The 19,618-nt window shown below is 39.9% G+C and overlaps 1 protein-coding gene across 2 annotated transcripts in view; it reads left to right on the top strand.

Annotated features, from left to right (window-relative positions):
• The first annotated feature begins 436 nt into the window (after positions 1-436).
• LOC121949274 (protein FAM124A) overlaps positions 437-19,618 on the top strand; it is a 30,884-nt gene continuing 11,702 nt past the window's right edge. For both annotated transcript variants that reach the window (XM_042494919.1, XM_042494920.1), the window contains exons 1-2: positions 437-680; positions 6,862-6,893. In XM_042494919.1, coding sequence (XP_042350853.1) covers positions 625-680; positions 6,862-6,893 — 88 coding nt within the window. In that variant the 5' untranslated portion in view covers positions 437-624. The remainder of the gene's footprint in view (positions 681-6,861; positions 6,894-19,618) is intronic.

A 19,618-nucleotide genomic window follows, 5' to 3' on the forward strand; every position in this document is an offset into this window, starting at 1 on the left:
TTTCTTTAAAAAAAACTAAAAAAAAAACCAAAACATTATTTTTTAACCTCACTAGCTCATTTGTGTCACTGGTAGTTGTCAGATTTCTGGCGGCTCATGAATGCATCTCGACAATGTCCAAGTATCTAAGTTTTAACGACGTCTGACTCTATAATAATAATAATTACCCTTGTTCAGGAAAATAGAATAAAACATTTTCAGTAAAAAAAAAAAAAGGGGGAGAAAAAGGCAGATTAATGCCATTAGTTTTATGATACATTTCATGATCCTGTCAGGTAAATTTGACATGGACGAAGTCATCCCCCTGATTTTGCTTCCGGTTAATTTTTTCCCCTGACATTTTTACCTGTAGCGGTGATATTTCCGGCGGCTCCTGAAGGCATCAGCAGCGCGCAGCTGACGCGCAGAAACAGCCCGTCAGTCTGTGAGTCGCCTGTTGCTGCAGCTCGTCCCCCTCACAGCCCGCCGCGGGTCAGGAGTCAGAGACCGGCTCACTCAGACTCGCTGCTCGGTCTCGTAACTCCCGTCTGTAAACCGAACCGCGTGTTTAAATGCTCCTTTTTCACTCGTTTCCTCGGGACTGTGAAAAAATGCCGCGGGCTGCCGTGGAGCCGAGCCTGTGAGATGGAGAAAAACTCGGCAGAAGATGACTGCGTGGATTCAGGAGCCGAGACTGCAGGGTGAGTGCTGCACGGACCAGACTGCACGGTGTGCACACAGCATGGGCTTATTCAGTCATTTATCAGGGAGTACGGCTGTCGGATTAGTAGTTTGAACCATATTGACAAAGTAATTTGATATTTTTGACACAAATTCGCATTCCAAGAAGAGTATTTTTTTTCTCTTAACGTGTATAAAAACATGTCTTGAGCATATTTTTAGCAAGTGTGTTCATGTACCGACCTGCCGAATCAAAGCGAGTACCTTTTAACGGTGAGAAATTAAGTTATAAGAGTTTCATCCGGTCAGATAAGCAAGGAAATGTTAAAACCGAGCAATTTAAATGGAGTTTGGTGTTACCCAACTCAGCCAGGAGTCATGTGATTTATAGTTCAGGGTAATAAAAAAATAAAATTGAATAGAATAGTAAAATAAACTATGTGCGTGGAGAAATAAAAAGAAATATAAGAATTGCTCAACATAAGTCAAAATACTAAAGAAGGGGGGAAATACTATAAAGGCCACTCTATATATCATTAATGAGATAAGTCAGTTTTGTGCCTTTTTAAAGAAAAAAAAGATACAATTGCATGATTTACTGAGTCAAATTTATGACTTTGGAAGGAAGTCACAATAGTGGTAAACTATGTCAACGTTATTAAATAAATAATAATAAATAGTAATGACGACATGCCAAATTTAAGGAAGGATAGGTGAGAAATTAATTTGAAAGAGGTTCAGCTTGTCAGATAAACAAGAAAATGTTAAATCAACACATTTTTGATTTTAGTTTGGTGTTACCCAACTCAGCCAAGAGAGTCATGTAATATATATTTTAGGAAAAGTGTTATTTTGTTAAATATAAATCTGGAAAGGTGACACAAACAGCATAACTGATTGATCGGAGTTCCTATTATTATTATTATTATTATTAGACTATTTATAGGTCTATTTATGCTGATATTCTTGGATTGCACTCCTGTGCCAACACTTGATGTAGTGTCTGATGAGGATATATGGAGGGTGAGTGATCCTAATATTTTAGTGAGAGCTAAATGAATGCACTTTTTCTTCTGTTTTCAGCTGTTAGACAAAGATGTGCATCACTTTCTGCTCTGGTATGTCACTTATTGTTGCATGTGGTGTTGTTGTTTTAAGACTTGTGGTGGTTTGTGTGTGTGTGTGTTTTAGAGGCAGATCCTACGTGAATCATCATCAAAACAGAGGACTTGTATCTTTAAGAGTTTTTCTTGTCTTGTATTTATGTCACTGTGGATATGTGCTCAGCCACAGGGCAGGCAAAAATCACAATATTAGCCTTTCTAACATCTACAATTGTAATGATAAAAATACCCAGATTTATTAGAGATTTACAATAATACGGCACGTAATCATTATAGACAATAAAATTGAAAAAATGGACATGTACAAAACATCAACACTTTCTAAAGTATTTTTTTCTTATTTTGCACAATAAATTAATATTACATACAATAAAAAGCATTATATTTTATGTCTCCATCTACTGGTGGGCCATCACAAGAGTATGTGTAATATGATGTTAAAGGGATAGTTCACCCCAAAAATGAAAAAATTCAGTCATTATCTTCTCACCGTCATGTCGATGGAAGGTCGGGTAAAGTTTTAATGTCCACTAAACACTCACGGGGAAAAGGCGCTGCACTAATCTCCCAAACAATCGAAGTGAATGGTGACAAGTATTCAAATGTTAAAAAAATACATAATGAAACCACAAAATGTCTCCATACTGCTCGTCTGCAGTGATGTAAGTGTCCTGAAGCCCTGACGTGCCAAGTTGTTTTGAAAAACCTGACTGGCGTCATGTTTTTAGCCTTATCGTAGCCTGTAGCTCCACATGTGAGTGTGTGGTATCTGCACGTCAGTGATTACATTAGGAGTCCACTGATACTGGTTTTTCAGGGCTGATATGATACCGATTATTAGAACGTAAAGAGACCAATAACAGATATTTGGAACCGATATGGATTTACAATAAAAATGAAAATATTTCTGTCAAAATTTAGAATTTGGAATATAACAACAACAAAGCTTTGTTTCAATGCTTTTAGGAAATGCAAATGAAAACCGAACCTTTCAACATCATACACAGCAAGTTCCCTGAGACTTAAAAAAAAAAAAGTGACAATTTGACAATTTAAACAAAATATGAATAAATGAAAAATAGCTCCCTGAGGTTTTACAAAGTTAAAGTTCCTCCCTTGCTGACACTTTCTTTGCATGTTCTGCAGACTGACTTCCTGGTGCACGCTTTTCATTAATCAATTTTATTGGCAATCATGAAGAAAAAAACGCAGATACAGATATTTTGCAATATGCCAGGTCGATATTTGTCAAACCCTAGTTTAGGGGTTTGAAGTTTGCAGCAAACAACAAAACAAGTCCCATTAAAACTACTGTCATTTTCACTTTTCACACTGTTTAAAGATTTAAATACTTGTGAAAAACCTCTGTGCGCAGATTTTAAAGGGTTAAGTAAAAGATGTGAATACTTCCTCCACCACGGGTCATAAGTGATTGAGAGGGATGACTTCTGTATGAGTTAGTACATTGTTTTCTTTGTTTTTAAAAGGAAAAGGCTTCATAGTATCGTACATTTAAAAACACCTCAAGGAAACAATAGAAGACTTCCTTAATAAGACTTCCATGAAGTGTGTGTTTGTGCAGGATGTGGCCTGACGGAGGTGTCGGCTCTCTGGCTATCAGCTGGACAGTCCCTGCTTTTCCTCAGACATCAGGTCTTTACACTGAGCTCTCTGCAGCCGAGCTTTCCCATGAAACACACACATGCTCTCTCACTCACACACACACACACACACACACACACACACACACACACGCACACACAAAATGTTAGCTGGTTCCAGTTACAGCTAATGAAATAACGCAGTCCCAGGTGACTCATTTCTTCACCCAAAGACTATTTCTCCCAGCTCACTAACTGTCAACATAAGATATAAGAACTGAAGCCTGATAAATGTTCTCTTTTGTAAAGTTTAGTCTGAAATTGTAAAATTGTTCTGTATTCTTCATACATACCCAGTCAGGGTAAAAACTAGCTTTTTGGCAGAATGCTGTGCCATTTAATGAGCATTATTATTTATTAATAAATGACATATTAGAATTATTGCAGCCTTAATTGTACAGGAAGCCATTTTTTTATGCCTGAAAAATCTCATAACTGGTCAGCTGGCATGTCAGTCTATGTCACATGCATTGTGTCCTTTCAAAATAAACTAACACTGTGTTTAATGAGAGCTGTGCCCACATCTTTGTGAATTCGGCTGCAGAAATGTTAAAATGTGAACTCTTTACCGCGTTTTAGGCCTCATTGCTGTGCCACTCATACGTTGTAATCTGACAAAGGACAGGTTGAATGGTTTATTTCAACACAGGAAACTTTGGGTCACGTTCCATCTCCTTCCATCAGTCAGCAGAGATTTCTTTTAACCATAACGAATGATTTTTTCTGAATGTAACCAGACAGAACTGTAGAGGCGGCAGGCCATAAAACGCTTGTGTGAGTCAGTGTTTGGAACAGTGAGGCGTGTGAGGATTTAATGTTTAGTTTCTTCTTCATCTTTATCTTCTGCCTCGCTCCATCTCCACCCTAATCAAATAAGAGACACCCGAATCTGACTCGCTCGAGAGATCATCAGGTCACTCTGCAGTCAGACCTCTGTGTGCGTAACCGCGCTGCTGCCTGTCTTCGCTTCACTTTGTATTTATTGTCTTTGGACGGAGATGAAGCAAGGCAGCGTGGCCAGACTGGGAACGCCAGCAGAGATGCTAACTGGGGGAGTCCTGCCAAATACTCACACCCAAGGGAGCCATCAAAACAGCTGCAACTGCACACACTGCTGCTGCCTCCAACTCTGCTCCGAAGAGTCATAACCTTTAAAGTCTTCTTTCCACATTGTCATTTTTCTCTGTGCATGCAGGGACGCGTCTATGAGCTCTTTTGCAGGAACCTTCCGGTCGTTTATAATCCGCTCTGTATATTTGTCTTTTATTTCGCTCCCGACGCCAACATTTTCCCCTCTGCAGTACCCCGTCGTCTTTCCTTCGTACCTCTCTTTACTCACCTCGGCCCATTCTGCCGACCTCAGCTTGCTTTGCTTGGGGGCCACTTTTGCAAAATGACAGGAGGGCCCGTCACAGTAGCCCCATGTTTCTAGGATTTTATGATGTTTCTGGGGTTTCAGGACATTTCACAGATTTCAGGACATTTTTTAGGATCTCATGCCATTTCTCAGATTTTACATTATTTCTACAATTTCAGGACATTTCAAAGATTTAAAGACGTTTCTAGGACTTTAGGACATTTATAGGGTCTTAGTGTGTTTCTTGGATTTTAGGACATTTGTTGGATGTTTGGACGTTTCAAAAACTTTTGTACATTTCCAGGATTTTCATGCACCTCTGGCAGCTTATGTAAACTAAAAAAAAAAACAGTTCCCAGTGTGACTCACTTTATTTTTATCGTGAATTTGAAAATGGTTGGGGGGGCCACCTGGCACCCCATCGGGTCACATTTGGTCTGTGGGCCGTAAGTTGGGTATCAGTGCTCTACACCACTGATGCTCCTGTTAGACTGATAACCTCCTGCTGCAGGAAACAGACTCGCTCCTCTGTTTCCTGATGTCCTGTCGCTCCAGAGGCTTTATTAGTTTAGAGACGGACTCACAGGGAGAGTGTGTGTGTGTGTGTGTGTGTAGGAACAGTTTTCACTAGTTGTCAGCTGACTCCTGTGGGACTAATGATCTCGGTTTGTGTGGTATACATGTGAGTTTATGCGTCATGGACGGTTCAGGGAGTTATGGCATGCATGATGAAGGCGAGCTCCTCGCTCAGTCTTGTTTCATGTGGACATGGATGCTTCTTGTCTGTTTCACATCACAGATATTTGTGTAATTACACAAAATGCCTGAGTTTGTTCTCTTAATATGAGGAGATCAGATTAGCGGGGAATCTAATTCTGCTTCCCTCCCAGTTCAAAGATGGGAGCTGTAGATCAGACGCGTCTCTCCTCTGAATGAGGATGTCTGTGTTCACATCCCAGAACAAGTCGGATCCTTTTACATTAACTGCTTTTTTTAGATTAGTACCACCAGCATCATGTTGGTCTGTTATTTACAGAATGTGAGCCAGGATGTGGTTAATTTAGCTTAGCCTAAAGAGCAGAAGCATGAGAAACACTGGCTCTGTCCTAAGTTTAAAAAAATATATACCTACCAACACCATGAGGCACTGCATCTTGTTTGCTTACAGCAGGGATTGGCAGAAATCTGAAAAAGTGCAAAGAAAACCAAAACAAAAATTAGGAATTTAAAAATACACCCTCCTGCTTCAGCTCTCCCTCTCTGTCCTAAGACAAAGGTACAAGAAAATTTCTTCAAAATTAGCAAAAAAAAGGCAATAAAAAGGAACAGACAAAAAACAAGCAAACAGTCAAACAGAAAACAACGGGAAAGTAAAACAAACAAACAAACAAACAAAAACCCTCAAAACAAAATAATAAAATGACCTGAAAAAAACTCTTAAAAATTCAATATAATAACTCCATAAAATAATTTTACATATCTAATTTTGACAATAAGAAATATAGTTTTCTGGATTTTTTTAAAAACACATTATACAATATACATATATACTAATTTCTTGCAATTTGCAGGACATTTCTTGCCAAGTTGTCTTCCTTCTCTTCCCATGATTTTGCAAGAAAATCAAACCAATTTGCTGAGGGTTCAGAGGTTTAAATATTTGTGAAAGTAGTCTGAGCGCTGAAAAGTAACATTTGCAAATTAGCTAGTAATTATAGCTGAAAAATAAATGTTAAAAAAAGGATAAAAGACCAGATTTCCCTCTGAAGTATAGCTGAATGTACTGCAAAGTGGCACATAATAACAGTACTCCGGGAAATGTGCCTGTGTTTTATCTCTTGACTGTTAAAATGTCTGTGCGTTTTTTTCAGTGACCTTTCCAGCGGCTCTCGTTCTTTTTAGCCAGCTGTCAGCACTTTATGTGAATTAGGAGTGTGTCTTCCTGTAAATCATGTTGATTGTACTTCACACTGTAATATAAACTCCTGTCTCCTCTCTCTGTTTCATGTCCTCTCCTTCCCTCTCTCTCTTTTTTTGTCTCCTCTATCGTCCTCTGCAGGTCTGATTACAGTCCCTTGTCCTCAACCAGCAGTAAGTAAACCAGCAGCGACATAAAGCATTTCAAACAGTGACTCAGACACACACAGCAGGCCGAGGACTTTATCTCCCTAACACACACTGACAAAATAAATCCACTCATAGGGGATGAGTGTGTGTGTGTGTGTGTGTGTGTGTGTGTGTGCGCGTGCGTGTGTGTGTGTGTGTGTGGTCGTCTGTATGCAGCAGGTTTCAGGGATGAGTTTTTATATAGTAAAAAACAAATTGCTTGACTGATTATTATTTTCTTCCTACTTTCGCCTTAGTGTACATTGACGGTGATGGTACATGTGAGACACTTAAAGAGACACAAAACCAACATTTAAGAGCTATTGCTTACAAAAAGCCAACTGTCACCTCACGTCGCCTGTGTCTTGGCCAAACGCCAACCAGCAGGTACAGTCTGTGCCTGCTTGAGAAGATAATAACTCGCCATACCTGCAGGCAATGCTAGTCTGTTTTTGTCCTTAAAAAGGGGAAGTCCTACAAATGTCCTAAAATCCTTGAACTGTCCTAGAATCTTAGAAATATCAAAACATCTTCGAGAAGTCCTAAAATCTTAGAGAAGTCCTAAAATCTTAGCAATGTCAAAAAATCAGAGAAATGTCCTAAAATCCTAGAGATGTCCAAAAATCCAAGAAATGTCCTAAAATCATAGAAGCATACTGAAGTCCTTGAAACCTGCTTAAGTCCCTAAAAATGTCCCAAAATCCCAGAAACATGCAAAAATCCGATATGTCCTAAAATCCAAGAAAAGAGCTAAAATCCTAGAAACCCTAGACGTATCCTTAAATCTTAAAAACATCAAATATTTTGAGAAATGTGCTTGAATCCAAGAAATGTCCAATAATCCTAGAAACAGGCCAAAATTCTAGAAATGTCCTAAAATTCTGGAATTGTCCTAAAATCCAACAAATGTCCTAAATTTCTAGAAATGTCCTTAAATTGTAGAAACATCCCAAAAATCCAGAAATGTCCTCAGATCCTGTCATTGTCCTAAAATCTAGTAAACATCTCAGACATGTATTTCAATCCTAGAAACGTCCTAAATTCCCAGAAACATATATGGGGCCGCTGTGACTGGCCCCTGTCCTCCTGTCATTTTGCAAAAGTGGCCCTCACACAGAGCAAGCTGAGTATCCCTGCTTTTTTTGTTATTGTTGGATTGTTTTTGGAAGTTTCTTTCAAACTGATGAAAGTGTAAGCGATTGGATTTATCGCTAATCCATCATAAACCCGACTTCCTGAATACGCACGTAGATACAGATCAGCTTCTGAATATTGTTCGTGTGGCATAAGGGCCAGTGGTGCTCGACTATACGGTCACCACTTGCTGCTGAATAACTTTTTTTTGTACAAACAGTGTTGTGAAGACCTGTGTTTGCAGAGGTCATGACCTCTCTCCAGTCTGGTTGCCAGGTCTCTGCGCTTTTCACAATGGGAGGATTATATCCAATATTAGCCCATTAATCTGGTCTACAGGAAACAGCGTTATCCCACCCGCACCACACCCCCGTGTCAGGAAGTACAGGACCACATCCACACACACACACACACACACACGCAGTGATCCAGAAGCGTCTGGTTCGCTCATGTTTCCTTTGTCTTTCCTGAGTCAGATGAGCTTCTGTCCACTATTGTCTCCGTCTCCACTGGAGGTCAGGATGGGAACAAACAACCCAGTCACCAGAAAAAAATGTTGGCATTGTACATTTCTGCAAACCACTGATGTGTATTTTGGCTGTCTTATTAATGAATCTAATAACTCTTTTGTAATTATTTTAAATTAATGGTTTAATTAGTAAAATTGCAGATATAGTTAGTTATAGTGAGATTTGGCCTTTACATTTCGCCAGATGTCTTAGAATTGTTTCTTCTGACCAACAGCTGAAACCAAGATACACAATTTCTCATGTAATTAGTAATAATTCATTTACTATTATCTTAATTTTGTACAGATTTAATTTGTCAAAAGTTCCACCACAAATTACCCACCATATTACGCTTAGATCGTGTGATAATGTAAGTCAATTGCATTTTGGCCTTTTGGTGATAAGCAAAGTCTTTTTTTGTTGTTGTAAGGTTTTTGTTTTGTCTGTGACTTTTTTCTGCCTCTTCCCCGATCGGGAAGTCTTGGTGTCATGCTTTCAATTTTAAATGTAAGAATTTTAGTGCTTAAAATGCTTAAAATATCTAGTTTTGAGGCAACAATCCCAGCAGAAAATGCAATGATGTTTCTGTAAAACACAACTGTTTTTTTGTCTCAGTTTGCTGGTGTGCAGAAAACGATATGATAAGTATTAAACATTTTCTTCTGGCGACTGGGTTGCAACAAAATGTTCCCGTGTTGGTCAGAAAACACAAGAACTTTAATTATAGATTATGAGAAAGTGTGACCTGAAAAACACTAATAAACTAGAGTTACTGTACTTGGTGATTTTATATGATTTCATCCTGCTTGTGCGTCGCACAGATTTATATATTGAAACTCATCCAAAGGATTATGATGTGATTGAAATTTATATCATTTGTCAATGGAAAATTATTGTAATAGTTTCATAATTTTTGCCAAAAAAAACGAAGTAAAGAAGAAAGGAGAGACTCTAAATTACTGAGATGCTCAGTGGCTTGCTATATTTCAAGCCTCTATTGACCCTCAGGGAATAATATTTTTTTGACTTTGACAAAATAGACAAAAGGGTTCCAGTTTTAAGGACATGGCAGGATTATCTACTCAGTTGGCAACAGTGAACATTGACATCTATGAAATGATTAAGAATCACAGGAAGTCTCTATACAGCGCTAGTTGTTTGTCCAGTGATTGTTCAGACTCAGTATTGGTTTGTGAAAACACACACACGCACACACACACACACACACACACACACACACACACACACACACACACACACACACACTGCAGACACTCAGACTAATGATGTCAAGAGAAGGGACAGACGGATGCAAACCGTCGAGGTGATGGGTTTTCCAAAGATGTGAAAGGACGATATATCAGTCTCAGCGCTGTGTGTGGCTGCCTTGTTTTTGTCCTTAGTGTGTGTGTGTGTGTGTGTGTGTGTGTGTGTGTGTGTGTGTTCATACCCGTCTGTTTACACTGATGAGTTCAGATGCAGAGGTGCGTGCAGCCTGGACCTCTCTCGCCTCCACAGAGGTATATTTAGGTTCTGGTAGAGAGCGTTTTCGTGTTTATACAGGTGGTCCTAACCCCTGACCTTTGACCTCAGCTCAGATCAGCCATAAACCCCCTGCAGACAGACTTATGTCACATTTAACCCCCAATGCCAGTCTGACCGAGGTTATAATCTACTGTCGGTCCTATGTAACTGAAACCGGAGGAATTTAAATGGACTGAAATTGAAACTGTATCAATCAGTGCCAGTTATTTAGGGCTGTGACTGATATTGTTAATGACTGTACTCTACCGCTGGTGCAGTAGAGGGTTAAACATTTGACAGCCACAGTGTTTTCATCGTGGATGAAACAGCTGATGGGCTGACAACAGCGCAGTGAGACAGACGACCAGAGCGCAGCTTCTCCTCAAAGCACCAAAGTGTCAGAAACAACCAAATTTGCAGAGGTGGAAAGCGACTTCTTTAGACCTCTGTCGACTACTTTGTGTTACAGTTGCAAGTTTAATCGGACTTTGGATGACTCTTGAAAACAACTGCTTCTTGTGGCACTTTCCTGGCAGTAAATGCAGCACTGTCTTGGTAAAAAAACAACCCGTTTGTTAATGTATTCAAGGTGGAGAAACAGTGATGAGTTGCTACAAAACACCCATGTTTGGCGCCTAAAAGCTGCTGGAATCACATTGACGCTCTAAAAAACAACTAGTTTTGTGTTGGTTGGTCTCAAACATTGGCCTGCAGCTTAGTGCTTAGGTGCCACATATTTTACCATCCCCTCCACTTCCCTTTGGCAAAGTAAGATAATTTTTTTGACATTTTAGAATCATTGATATGAAAAGTATGAAACTTGCAAATGTAACGTATTTGTTTGCAGGAAAATGCCAACATTTCCTTCCAGCGACTGGGTGTTAAAATGTTTCATAAATGCAAATAATGGTGCAATAGTTCTACTCAGTTAAAATTAAGAAGAAGTGACAGAAATTGAAGTGTAGTCTGCCTTTCATGCCCTCTGCAGATGGTGTGTGTAGCATCTTTTGTACGTACAAAAGAAGGTAAAAAGGTTTTGATTCAAGAGGCTTCAACGGAGCTCCACCCCAAAACGTTTAATCACACACCCTCACTTTCTATTGGTCGCAGCAGATGAGTGTCCACTCAGCGTGAGTGACCTGTGACCCTGCCCCCAGTGGGTTTCTACGTGTGTGTGTGTGTGTGCATACATATATGTAAGAGGGAGGGGGTCAGCTGTCAGAGTAATGAATGTTTTTGGGCCAAAAGGCGGTTTTAAACTCTGCAGAGGTCAGACTACAGAGACGCCGAGCAGAGACACAATATACTAACAGAGGATGCATGATTTGTCACATATGAACACCTAAAAAATAAAACAAAGATGTATTTATTATGTGCAGATGTAGAGAAAAATCACACCACAGAGCAGAGAGAAAAAACCTTGATGACAGATTCAAAGAAAACATGAGTCAGATTCAAGTTTTGCAGGTAACAAAACAAATATAATATTTTCTTCCTTGGAAAGAAATCGGGAATGAAGGAAGATTTCAGAACAGTGAATAAAATAAATATTCATCAGCATATTGAGCTGTTCATTGACTCTATTGTACAAGAGGTCTGGACAGGATTGATGAGAGTCTTAACAAAAGCCTGGGAGACACCGGTCAGGGTTATATTTTCAGGGATCAGGCTGTCACCAGCAGATGTTTGCTCACTGAGACGAACACATATTTGTGTGTGTGTGTGTGTGTGAGAGAGAGAGAGAGAACTTGTCTGAGTGTACCTCTGCATATGTGCATGACTGCAGTTATGGTAAGAGTGTGAGCACTGACAGCGTGTCAAACCTAAATTGTTTTGCACACAAAATTAAAAATAATATGTGGGAAATTCCAGTAAAATGTCATAAATTTCTTCTTTTTCTTTTTTTTTTTTAGACAAATCTCAGCACTAACCTTTGTGGATGCTTCACACTAAAATCCACCCAGTAGATTCCCAGTAAAACACTAAAACACTTTCAACTCTGATTTATAGTGTGGGAGAGTGAACTGCTGACAAAGAGGCTGATATCAATTAGATACAATCATAAACAGCAACATGGACTCTTTTGTGTGCTCGTAAGCAATTTGAGTCACAGAAAAGATATTCAGTCACCATAAAGACTGTTGGCATCGTACACTTCTGCAAACAACGGATACACTACATTTTTACGATGTTATGTAGCATTAAACATTAAAGATTTCAATAGTCCTGGAGTTAACATGTTGTTAGGTTAAGGCATAAAAATCACTTGGTCATGGTTAGGAAAAAATCATGTTTTGGCGTAAAATAACCTACTGGAAATAAAGCAACGGGTCCCTGAAAAACATCCACATTTGGAAGCTAAAAAGCCACTGGAAGAACAGGGATGGGTCGCTACAAAACACTAACATTATGGGCTAAAAGGCTGCTGAAAAAAAAACCATTAAAACAGGTTGCAAAGCCATCCATGTTCAGGGCCTGAAAAGCAGATGGAAATAGTTACAGATCCCTTAAAAAGCACTCACATTTAAAGGCCAAAATGCTGCAAGAAACACAGCCACTGGTCACATAAAAATACTAATGTTTGGGGTCTGAAAAGCAGCATGAAACATCGAAATGAGTTGCAAAAAAACACCCTTTTTTGGTTGCTTAAAAGCTGCCAGAAAAGCAGCAACAAGTCATTACAAAACACCATTTTTGGGCTGAAAAAATGAGAGAAACACCTCCAGGGGTCACTTAAAAACACCCACATTAGCTTCCCTGCCTGGACAGCTCATGAGGTCTTCTGTAAATCAGCTGCTTTTCTTGGCCTTATACCAGCAGGAAATGCAGCGATGTCTTGCGAATAAAATAACTGCTTTTCATGGCATTATCCTCACTTGAGAAACAGTGACTGATCACTCCAAAACACCCCGAAAGCTGCTGAAACACAGCAATGACAGCTAACAAACAACAGATTTTGTTATTTGCTACTACTTGCTCTCCAACAGTAGTCTGCAGCTTGGCAGCTGTCTCATTCAGGTGACACACCATCCCCTCCACCTCGTGATCATAAAGTCAGCTCATACACTACGTCACTTCATAAACGTTGATATGATACATATGTAATATGCATATGCAGTATATCTGTGGTTTGCAGAATGTTCAATGCCAACATTTTCTTTTGGCAGCTTGGCTAAGAATAGGCAGACTCTACTGATGGCAGTGCACACCGGTGTACAGAGAGGGAATAACAGAATGTAAATACACTGAATTGCTATTGCTGAAAAACTGCTGCTCATAAACAGCATCACCAGTCGTTAGCCTAAATTACAGTAAACTGGGCCTTGTGATTTATCTGTATCTCAGCTCATGTTAATCATGCTCGTTGCGGTGAGTTCAAGTCATCAGCAGTAAAACGATGAGTCTTTACCACACACTCAGACATTTGGCTCATTCAGATGCATCCAGTACCGCCTGGGGCCTTACTCTTGTTATTTCAGCTCAGACAGGCAGCAGATTAGCAGAACCAGGAACACATGTGTACGCTACTTACTCCAAATCCACCCTCCCAAAAAATGTGCACACGACCTACACTGCTGCATATCAGGCAGCAGATTACAGGCGAAAGTGCAGGAGCATGTTAAGTTCCTTTCCTTAAAATAATTCAAGGTCTGCTGTGGATTTGAGTGGCGTTTAAAACTGCTTAACATCATGCAGACATGTAGGAGCCTTTATCTAAGTGTTTAAAAAAGGATGTTATATGTATTTTTTTACTCTAAAATGTCAAGATCTGCCTCATATTTAGTCTTTGTGTGTAGCAGACAGTGTGATGTGTATTCTGCTCTTGTTGGATGGAAGTGAGATCTGAGTGTTTGTTACCTCTTTCATCAACGCAGACTCGTATTCACACTCTGGGGAAGATGACGCACTTGTCTGTGTCAGAAGGACAGTGCTGAGTATCCTTTTACACGCCAAGCCGCTCGCAGTGATGTCAGCCAAAGCACTTTCAGCACAGTCAGTTTGAATAGCACCTGATGGATCAAGGACCACCCATAACAGCTCTGCACACACACATACACACACACACACACTCCTGGTGATTTCTCCCTTGCTGAACGTAATGCATGAGCTCCAGGCTCTGCCATGAGGCAGCTTGGATTAAGTGTTACCAAATGTGCGTCCTCAGAAATGAGGTTTGGACTACGAGGTCGCGATCGCAGCTGAATCCGCTGCAGTCAGCTGTTTGTTGATGGTTTAAGTGAAGCAGTTTGGTCTGTCAGTCTTGTTGTGGGCTCTTCGTGTTAATGAATCAGTGAGTTCGTGCTCACTGAGTTCACATTCAGTGCGGCCTGTGAAAAGTTGCACTTTGAAATGTGTTTTGTTGTTTTGGCTCCAGCACATTGGGTTTAACCATCTGAAACTTGAGCACACTGGTTTGGTTTCTTTCAGAAACATAAAAGGAAGGCAACTTGGCACTTAACAAGACTTGGCCCAAAAATTAGCAAAACAAATAGTTGTGCCTATGTTTTAACATTGTAATCTATGGGGACTGACTCATGAGCCTTCATGACTTGACTCCATGAGCCAGCCTCATTGACCATTAATGCAACTGCAGTTTTTGGCATTTCCTTATTGCCATTTTTAAGCAAGTTAGAGGTTTTCTGGGACTGACCGTTACAGAGCCAGGTTCAATTTCTATTCTGTCTAACAAGATCTGAGTTCTACTCTTGAGAAAAGGCTGTGAATTGATCACTGTGCTCCGGTCCTTTCATCTCCTTTTGGAAGGTCTGAGTTCTGTTTCATTGCTGCTGTTTTCAGGTCGATTTGTCTGATACCTGGGTGCATTCAAGTGGATCCTGCAACACATTTTTGGAGTGTTTGGGAGAGAAATTGGTACTCTTTTCATCAGTGGCTTCCTGTTAAGCAGTGTAGTGCTTTTACAAGTGTTCTGTGTTTGGGGTCAACCACATTTTTGGACCGAGTCTGACGATCCGAAGGTCACCTTTCAGATCATGTGTCTTTGAAAAAAATAATGATAATAATGCAGGCAGGTTTGGGTAAGTTTTCATTGACTGTTTGTGTCACATCCAAAATTTTGAAGCCATAAAGACCTCAAGATGAGGTGATGACGTTCAGCTTTAATTTGAGGGTGTTAACATCTGAATCAGATGAACAATGTAGGAGCTGTAGCCATTTTTATGTACAGTCTCCCAATTTTAGGAGGCTGAAACGTACTTTGTATCCTCTGTAGTGACGCAGATGTCTTAAAATCTTACGTTTTGTTTTTTTTTGCCTGAAGTCTGGCCTTCTGAAGAACATTTCTGTATGAGAAACTCCTTATTTACACTGTTTATGTAAAAATAGAGTTAAATGGGGTCACAGCATAGCACCTCTTCAGCTTTTTGTCCCTCTACTAAGCCAAGCTGCCTTGACCCAGGTCTGTGAAGGTCACATGACATGCATGAACTTGGACTAGCCTTGTCGACTGGCCTCGGTCTCCTCACTAAGCCTCCCGCTCTAATCTTTCCCCACAAGTCTGTCGTAACCTATCTGATCTATCAAACTCTTGAGTTTGAAACCAGCAGCAGCGGTTTGAAGCCAGAAAACAGCAGCGTCACATTTTGATCTGACTGCTTTTATCTTGTGTGAAAATTTAAGATCAGAGTCCCTGAGAACTGCTTTAAGGATCAGGCTGATGTTGTTGCATTTTTGATTGTCAGCAAATACCTCGAAAAGACCAAGACAAACAATCTGTCTGTCAATGCTTTTCTGACTCCTCTCGCCTCCCTGTGACACAAGCTCCTTTGCCAGTGCAGACTTAAATCTTTAAAAGAAAATGATCAGCTGGGCACTGTAGTTTTTAGCAAACATTACTTAAACAGGAGTAAATAGTCCTTTTGTTAGGGACTACCTTCAGCTGCGGATTAACACGTTTGTTGCTCGAGTGCAGTTATACTCAAATCTGCTCATCTCAAATCTGGTCTGCAATAGGATGCTGAGTAGCCCTCTGACCATTTTCTAATGCTTTCATGACAGTATGTTGATTGAATTTTTTTGTTTGAATGTGAATAGTGAACCTAGTGTGTGTTCATGGTAATGAAGGGACAAACAGTGTGGCTCAGTCACATGTTTAACAGTTTTGGGGCATCAATGGCGCTATGCGGCACAGAGGAATAAGATAAATTCAGCTTTGGATACGAATTCTAGTTAGAAGAGCAGCATTTTCATGGTTGGTTTTGGTATTTTATGCCTCCATGCCGGGATAACCGAGGCCAAAGGCCTTATGTATTTGAGTTGTATGGGCATCCTTCTGTCCTGTTTTCGTGAATGCAATATCTCAGGAACACTTTGAGGGAATTTTTTCAATTTTTTTTCAAACGTTCACTTGGCCTTGAGCATGCCCTGATTGAATTTTCAAAGGTCAGGGTCACTGTGACCTTGCATCTGTATCATTCTTGTAAAAAGCAGTATCTTAAGGTTTGAAGATATCTTTTCAAATTTGGCTCAATGTTAACTAGGACTCAAGGTGATGTAAGCCAGGTGTACATTGATTGGTCAAACCCAGTGCAGCAACAACATCTGCCACTTTTAAAAAGACAGAAACAAAGAAAACACAGAAATGGACTGACAGTGAAGTGACATTGCATGTCCTGCAGAATTCATGTCACTTCAGCCTTTTAAGGCATGTAGTTTCAGGGAGCTCTGTGGGCACTTTCTCTCGAGGAACTGTTGATCAAAAATGCTCAGTGTTGCTCTGTAAGTGCTTGATGTGTAGATATAAGCAATCATTTGTCATATCCACTTAAAAGTTGACAATATGTCAATGTCGTGCTCACAAAAATCTGTTATTACAGGTTTGTGTATTCCATACAGTTACATTGTTTTGGGGGCACCTGTAAGCTCACCAAAAACCAAAAAAGGAAAAAAAAAGCAAAAAAATCTTATCAATGAAAATGTTTTAATTAAGCTTTAATATTATGATCGAGACATTTTTTTTATTGTCAAAAGCCAAACTGACATGTGACTTCTGGAACTTGCATCTTTCTTTTTACCAGATGACAAAAAGGGGCCCCATCTTGAATTTCCTCCTTCAGTTAGACTTAGACTTACACAGAGGGCCAAGCTGAAGCTGTGACTGCAGTACTAAAACACACACACACACACACACACACACACACACACACGCACGCATCAGTCGAGTTTTCTCTGCTAATCACTCTCATATGTGCAGGGGCCACTCGAAGGCGTGTTGTTATACCTCATGTCGTCATCGGTGCGTACGGCTGCGAGCATGTGTTGCTGGTTAACACCCGAACACAGAGCGAAGCTGAAAGTCTGTGAGTATTGACAAAGACAGGCCCGTCTGTAAATGTGCAAAATGACTTTGTGCGTGTGTGTCGGGGATGGTTGTGCACATGCACGGGTGTGTACAGTTGAGTCAGAACATCAGCTTCAGCTTGAAGACTCGAGTGGATTAAGAGCTTAGAGACGCACTCCCCCAGAGATTTACACACAAACCCCCTTCATTCCCTTCACAGGATTGGGGTGACTTAATCTCTAATTTATTCTTCTGTGTGCCAGCTCCCCGTTAACCCTCATTGCTGGAGGAAAGCTTCAGCCTGAATGTACAAGGTACTCAGTTATATCATTTGGTTAAGTCTACCAGAAAATACAACTCATTCACTTGTATTCGTGGCTGCTGAGTGAAATTCCTGTTGTAATTGTGACAGATGGATCTAATGAATTTAGAGCTTTAAACTAATGGGATGAGTTTGGTATTTTTCAACCTGAACCCTATTTTTCCCATAATTTTAGTAACTAATCAACAATTTTTAAAATTACAGTAGTAATAAGTGAGGCGGCTGCAGCCAGCAATGATGAAACAGACTGCAGTGTAATCCCTGTGGGCAATAATTTATTGTCAGTTTCCTTCCACTAATAATGTTTGTTTTCATCACTGACAGGCTTAGATTTTTATTCTGAATGTCTGTCATTATGAGAAGCATTCGTACAGAGGTTGACCTTTTTTTTCCCGCAGAAACAGCCTCAGTATTTTTATCTCCAAACCCACAAGACTCCACTTTCTTTGTATTTTCTATCATCTCTTCACTGTTAAAGTTGACAAGGAAAAAACCCTCACAATACGCAATCTGACACATAAGAGAGCCACGTATGTCCTTTAAATGGGACAGTTGTGCTTTGTTGTGCCTCCGTGCTGCTGATAGCCGAAGTTTGAGGCGTTATGTTTGACTTGTCTGTCCACACGGCCCATTCTTATGAAATTACATTTTAAGAGCACCTTGAGGAATTTCCTCTAAATTTAGCACTAACATCCACTTGAACTCAAGGATGAACTGATCAAATTTTCTTAGGTTAAATGTTAAGGTCATCGTGACCTGAAGTGTCTCATCCTTGTGAATGCAATATCGCAGTGAGCATATTTCTTCAAATTTAGCACAAATATTCAAGTGGAATTAAACACGAGCTAACTAGAATTTGGTCTTCAAAGGTCAAGGTCACCATGACCCTGCACCCATCTCATTTTTATGAAAGCAACATGTGAAGATGGTTTTGTGGGAATTTCCTAAAAATCTGGCACAAACGTCCACTTGGACTCAAGAATAAACTAATCAGAATATGGTGGTCAAACATCAAGGTCATGGTCATGAAAGATGTTTTTGGCAATAACTCAGGAATTCACATGTATTATTATATTATTGTAAAATGTATTATTTTAAATTATAATATTCTGCAAAAACACTTTTCTGTCGGTTTTTCAAAGTCATTACCTGACACTGAAGGGGAGACATTTGGTAAGATACTGAGTGAGTTAGTAAATTTTGAAACTGTGCCGATTGTAAAGATTGTCTGTGCTCCCGGGGGAAACATGTATGTAAAACATCTTTGTTTTCACAGACATGGATGAAAACTGTAAGTGCAACCTGACAGGTGCGTGGGGGCAAACATCTGAGGGGTGTTATTTCTGGTTTGTGATGTTCAGGAGGCGAGCAGCGTCAGGATATGTGCTCTTATGGAACCTGGATGTTCTGCTCTTAATGCTTCTTAATCTTTTGTGAGCGGGAAGGAAATTAAAAAGGTTGTTAGCCCGGTGAGAGAGGTCTTTTAAAGTTTTGCCCTTCTTTTGTAGTCTAGCTTTACAGATTTCCGTTAGTGGTGGGAGATCTTGTGCAGTTATTCTGTATGCATCACTTGGTCCAGCTGTTTCAAATCCTCTCATTCCAGCAGTCTCTTCCCAAAAAATACAGCTGCAAACAGTAGAGGCTGGTAGCCAGTCGAGGCAATAAAATACATGATGTAAAGTAAGTATGTACACAAATACAGTTTCTCTTTATGTATTTTATATATATGTATATATGCTGAATTTATTATTTATTTAAACACTGCTGACCTATGGTGTTTTTTAGTTGTTTAAGGCATGTAAGTAAAAGTCTTACTAAAGTCTTATTTCTTATCCCTTTGAAATCTAGAGAGAAATCACCTTTCTTGTGCTGCTTTCAGTCACTTTCTCTCAAAAACATGGGGGGGGAAAGGCAATGAGCAACT

The sequence above is a fragment of the Plectropomus leopardus genome, chromosome 10 (genome assembly GCF_008729295.1).
Source record: "Plectropomus leopardus isolate mb chromosome 10, YSFRI_Pleo_2.0, whole genome shotgun sequence".
NCBI lineage: Eukaryota > Metazoa > Chordata > Actinopteri > Perciformes > Serranidae > Plectropomus > Plectropomus leopardus.